This window comes from Morone saxatilis, unplaced genomic scaffold (assembly GCF_004916995.1).
Source record: "Morone saxatilis isolate NCDOM2014 unplaced genomic scaffold, NCSU_SB_2.0 Contig24, whole genome shotgun sequence".
In the NCBI taxonomy this organism is placed as follows: domain Eukaryota; kingdom Metazoa; phylum Chordata; class Actinopteri; family Moronidae; genus Morone; species Morone saxatilis.
In genome coordinates this window covers 15538638-15543796 of record NW_023339807.1, presented here as the reverse complement: position 1 = coordinate 15543796, position 5159 = coordinate 15538638, and the positions used below count along the sequence as shown (strand labels likewise).

The 5159-nt window shown below is 43.9% G+C and overlaps 1 protein-coding gene across 1 annotated transcript in view; it reads right to left on the bottom strand.

Moving 5' to 3' along the window:
• Positions 1 to 5159, bottom strand: part of kcnn3 (potassium intermediate/small conductance calcium-activated channel, subfamily N, member 3) — a 58103-nt gene that overhangs the window by 13745 nt on the left and 39199 nt on the right. The window contains exons 7-9 of the mRNA XM_035672178.1: positions 2587 to 2714; positions 1324 to 1393; positions 4 to 358 (exon numbers count right to left, since the gene is read on the bottom strand). Coding sequence (XP_035528071.1) covers positions 4 to 358; positions 1324 to 1393; positions 2587 to 2714 — 553 coding nt within the window. The remainder of the gene's footprint in view (positions 1 to 3; positions 359 to 1323; positions 1394 to 2586; positions 2715 to 5159) is intronic.

Genomic DNA, 5159 nt, shown 5'->3' with positions numbered 1-5159 from the left:
GTGGGGGCGCCAGAGGGGACTCCAAGGCCAAAGTAGGAACCTGGGACGGAGGCGGCGCTGGAGATGTGACCTGGACTGGAGAAATTGAAGCTGGAGCTGTGGTTAAGGTAGAAACTGGAGACAATGGGACCACAGCACCTCCTCCACCACCTCCTCTACCGTCCCTCGAATCCCTCTCTCGAAGCAAGTGGACCAGGGCGGCATGCTGGGCGCTGAGGGTGGCAGAGAGATGGGCAGGCAGGGTGTTGAAGCCGGCGGTGAGTTGCTCCACCCGCTGCTCCAGAGACAGCATCTGACGCTCCAAGTCCTCGCTGCGGTCGTTGAGCTCCGACATGAGCTCATACATGACACTCTGCATCTACAAGAGGAGAGGAGAAGAGAAGAGAAGAGAGTGGGAGATGAGTCAGTGCACATAGAGTACTTTGAAGAAGGGAGACAGATTGCAAATACGTAAAGAGGAGTCTTACGAGGATTGCTTTAATAAAGCTTGTTTAAAAACAATTCTTTTGGACTAAATAAGAAGAGACAGTGAAAGTAAAAGAGAGTGAAGTAAAAGTGGAAAGAGGGCAAGCACGAGGCTAGGGAGAAGTGAGTAAGACACTGAGCAAAAGGAAAAAAATGTCCAAGAGGGAGTAGAAGCTGGAATGAACAAGAGGCTGGAGGGAAGTCTCTATGTGGGCGTTATAACATTGTGAAGAAAGAGAGAATAAGAGAGAGGAGAGAGAGAATGAAAGGAAGATGGCAGAGTGTCCCTGCCTTGCACATCCTGGCCTCCGTAACCATGGTAAACGCACAAGTGGCCAATTGAGATGGAGTCATTGAGATGGCATAATTGCAAAATATTTGGTGCTAAAGGCATTGCTTCTTGGAAAGACACAAACACACACACCCTCGCTCGATCTTTTCCTTCCTCTTGTTCAAGTCTCAAGTCTCCATCTCACTCCCCCCCCCTTCACAATCACATACACGTTCACAAGCAGACACACGCACAAACACACACACACACAAACACATACGTGTGCGCTCACATTCTCACTCAGACACCCACACAGTAACTGAAAAACATGAGCGCTCCCCTCCCTCCTCGCATTTCCTCCTCGCTCTCTCACTCAGTCATCCCTGTTTTAACACTTGTTCCGGTTGCTAGGAGACACAAAGCCACAGAAACGGGCAGGTCAGCATTGAAACGGAGGAATGTTGTGGTATATTTTCGGGGGGCAAAGGCATGTTGGGTATGTCCTGTGCAATGGTTCTATGTCATACATAAATAAAGAACATGGGTGTGTGTGTGTGTGTGTGTGTGTGTGTGTGTGTTTGTCTCACCTTTGAGAGGTCCACTAGTGTGTTGGCCTGATCACTGAGTTTCCTCTGCTCCATTTTCACACTGCGTAATCTGCAAACAGACATACACACACATTAAATACACACACATACAAAGATGAAACCCAGTAAATACACAGCGGTCGGTCCAGAGAGCTAATCCCTCCGGGTCGAGACAACAACTCTGTGGAGCGGTCACCTTGCTTAATTCAGTTTCATTTCTACCTGCAGTCGCTGGATTTAAATATCCAAACAGCAAGCACGCTAGGTGCTCTGAAACACTGTAATTTTGTAATGCACGTGATAATATACATCCATTAATGTAAAAGACTGAGACCTTAAGCTCTAGAGTAAATGAACAGGGTCGTTTTAATATGAAGGAACCTTCAGGACAATAAGGCCTACAGGGAAAATTAAGGGCAATGAAATTAAATAAATTATCTTTGTATTTTTATAAAACAAACCATGTGGCTTCTGCCACTATAATGAAGTGCAGACTGATTTTATGAGGCTTTGCCAGATTGAACTTGTCTCCCTGTTACGCTAACAGGTTTGAACCTGAAAAAAATAAGTCATATCCACATAAAATTGCCCTGTTACTGTCTTCACAGAGTCTGCCTCTCATCCACAGTCTACATGCTGCAGGATTAGCCTTTATGTTACAATTAAAACAGTCTTAGGTCTCTTGACTCTGGCTTTTGAAGGCACTTGTTAATGTCCTCAAGTCTAGACTGAACGGTTCAAGATCAAAGGAGCAAACAACAAAAAAGAGCCACTTAATTGTGATGCTAGACAGAGAGTATACAAAAATCTACAACCTTTAACAAGACAAGCGCCCGATTCAAATATAACTAAACAATGTTATGGGAGAGAAATGAATAACAATGCACGATTTAATTCTGCTGGATGTATTTGTATCATTAAAAATAGTTCCAAGTACAGATAATATGATGATAAGAGAGCCTCTAATAGTACACAGTGCACTGATTATCCAGTCCCACAACTGTATTTGCCTGGAGTGAACCTGCCCTTTAGTAGATGATGATTCATTTTGTGTGTTTCTCTTTCTCTCTCTGTGTGTGTGTGTAGGGATTCATGCACTTTATCTGATTATCAGCGTTGATTCAACCTGTGGGTGGATAGAAAGTACAGCTGATTTCAAAGGCTTCAGCAGCTCAGATGCACTGTTATGTGCTTGTTTGTGCACATGTGTGTTTCTGAGTGTGTGTGCGTGGATGTGTGGGTGCGTGCAAGGTGTGGTCTCACTGATGTATAGCCTGGAGGAACTTCCGCTGGTGTTTGCGGACCCTGGAGTGGTCAATCTTCTTCATCAGCTTGGTGTGTTTGTAGATGAGCCAGGTTTCTCTTAGCACGTTGGCCGCTGCGTTCTTTATCTGCTCACAGACAATAAACACACACACACATACACACACATTGTTAGCAACAGGTAGCCCTTGGCAACTGAAGCAGGCAACAGGTTTGCCTAGCCCTGTTCTCCTTCTCTTTTTCCCACCATTCTCCATTGTCTCCCTGCAAAGAAAAAACTAAATCATCGTTCTCTTCTTAGCGGCTGCCCTCATTCTCTCTGTCTCTTTCTACACACACCGGCTTGCTTGCCAATGCTTTTCATAAACAGCTCTCTCCTTAGGGAGATTTGGCAATGAGAACCAACAGGAGTCTCTCCCTCACACACACACACACACACACACTTCTCTCTCTCTGTCTATATGCCACATTATATTGTAGACTAGCTCAAATGGGCTGCATTATCTTGGCTGGTTGGATGTAATTGACTACAGTACCACCGCAGTTCATTAAAACCAGTGATCTTCCTTTTAATTATGACGGCAACTGAAACAAACAATAGCAGCATTAGTTGTTTCTCTTCAACTAGCTGTCAAAGACAATCCTCAACCCTCCCGAATTAGAGAAACAGCCTTTGTAATGATGCTCTTACGGAAAGCCATCAGAGACAGTGGTCAAGATGGTTATTTTTCTCTACTAATCCGACATAGACTTCAGTTGTAGTTTGCAGCATCTGAATGTGCCATTGCTGTAATTGAATAAAATACCATTTCAAAATGTCAGTGTAGGCTTCAGACCAATGATTTGGACATGGATCTGGCTTCTGTTACATTAATATGTTCCTGTGTGTTTCATCTAGTGTATGTCCCTATAGGTTGCTATGTGATTACAACACAGGGGTCTGACACCCAGCAAATAGCGCGGGCGGATACCATAGAGAAGGGAGAAGGGAGAGAGAATCTGTAAGGACATAAATTGAATGAGAGACTTCAAAGAGATGCTGAGCACTGAACAAAGAACAATTATACCCCCGTCTGAGGAGCACAAAAGACCCCGGCAGCTTGGCTAATCAGCACCTATCCACCGCAGTCAAGGACTGCTCACACACATACACGCCTACACATACACACATGCAGACAAACACACACTATTGGCTACAGATGAAGAGAGTAGGAGGCCCTGGGCCTTGCAGATGTGTTTTCAATGACACAGAAGAAGTCAAAGCAAAAAGACCTAATCCAACATGCTATAGATACTATATAAGACCCCTCCAGGAGATTGAGTCATACTAACCAGTCACTCTTAATGGCAGTTAGCACTACAAATGTGACACTGTAACACTGTTAGAAAGGATATTTGCAACCAAACATCACAGATAGGCATGAAAAAGTTCATTTGTCTGGATTATATTTAAACAAAAGACAGCTTCTCTAGTCTTAATCATGGGCCAGGTTACTGAAGAGCGCATTTAATACCCCTTACTTCTACAAGTCCATTGGTGAATTGATATGTCAAATCCTATTCATCATCTGATTAATCACTGCAGGCTGAGTGAAATATGATAAACGATGGCATCTTGTGTCTGTCTTGCTGGCTCGCCGTAGAAATTTTCACACAAACTTCCAACATCTGTCCAGCAGTGCAGAGGGATCCTGTTGCGCTGCTTAAGGCCATTTAATTAGACGATGCTAAAGCTTCACCCTCCATTTAAACCCTGGGAACTGCTCCACATGCAAAAAACAGGGACTGAATACCACGCTGTTTGTATCTTACGGTTAATTCCCCCCACCACCCTCTGTATTTTTCTTTCTCTCTCCTCCCGGGAGTTAACATAGAAACTGAGGCAAAGACAGCACCTCCATTAAAAAAAACATTAAAGACTCAACATGAACCGCTAAGAATACTCCACAAGAAACCAAACGACAGCAGCAGCAGCCATTCTTGGACCATATGGCCTGTATTTGGGCATCTATGTTGGGGCCATATGGCTGGTTTGGGTCAAAGATCTGTTCTGGCTGCTCCCCTACACAGCACACCTTATGGCAGGTACAAGAGGAATCTGTTAAGACAAGGGGTTCCCACACTTCAGCATGCTGGGTGTGTGATGACATATTGTGTATAAATCAATCAGTATAAATAGAAATAGCTTAGAAATGTAATTACAGTAAATGTAAGTATTTTTCAAATAAGCGTGGATTCAAATATTTAGATACTCTATCAGAAACAAAAAAACAAAAAACAAAACTGGGCTCTGACACTTCATTGTTGTGGAAAAGCTGAGACTCCTGACCCTTCTTACCCAGGAGAGCATTAATGACCTATGTATGTAATTAGTAATTATGTGCTGTGGTGCTAGAGATACAATGGTGTTTTCTAGGAGAGCAGAAAACATAAACAAACAGGCCAATTACCTTGGCAACAACCTCCCACCTCATCCATGTGCCACGGCAACACGTGGCCTTACCTGCTCTGACCTTACCCTCACATGCATGGTGACAAAAGGAAGAGACAAGTCTAACACACACACACACACA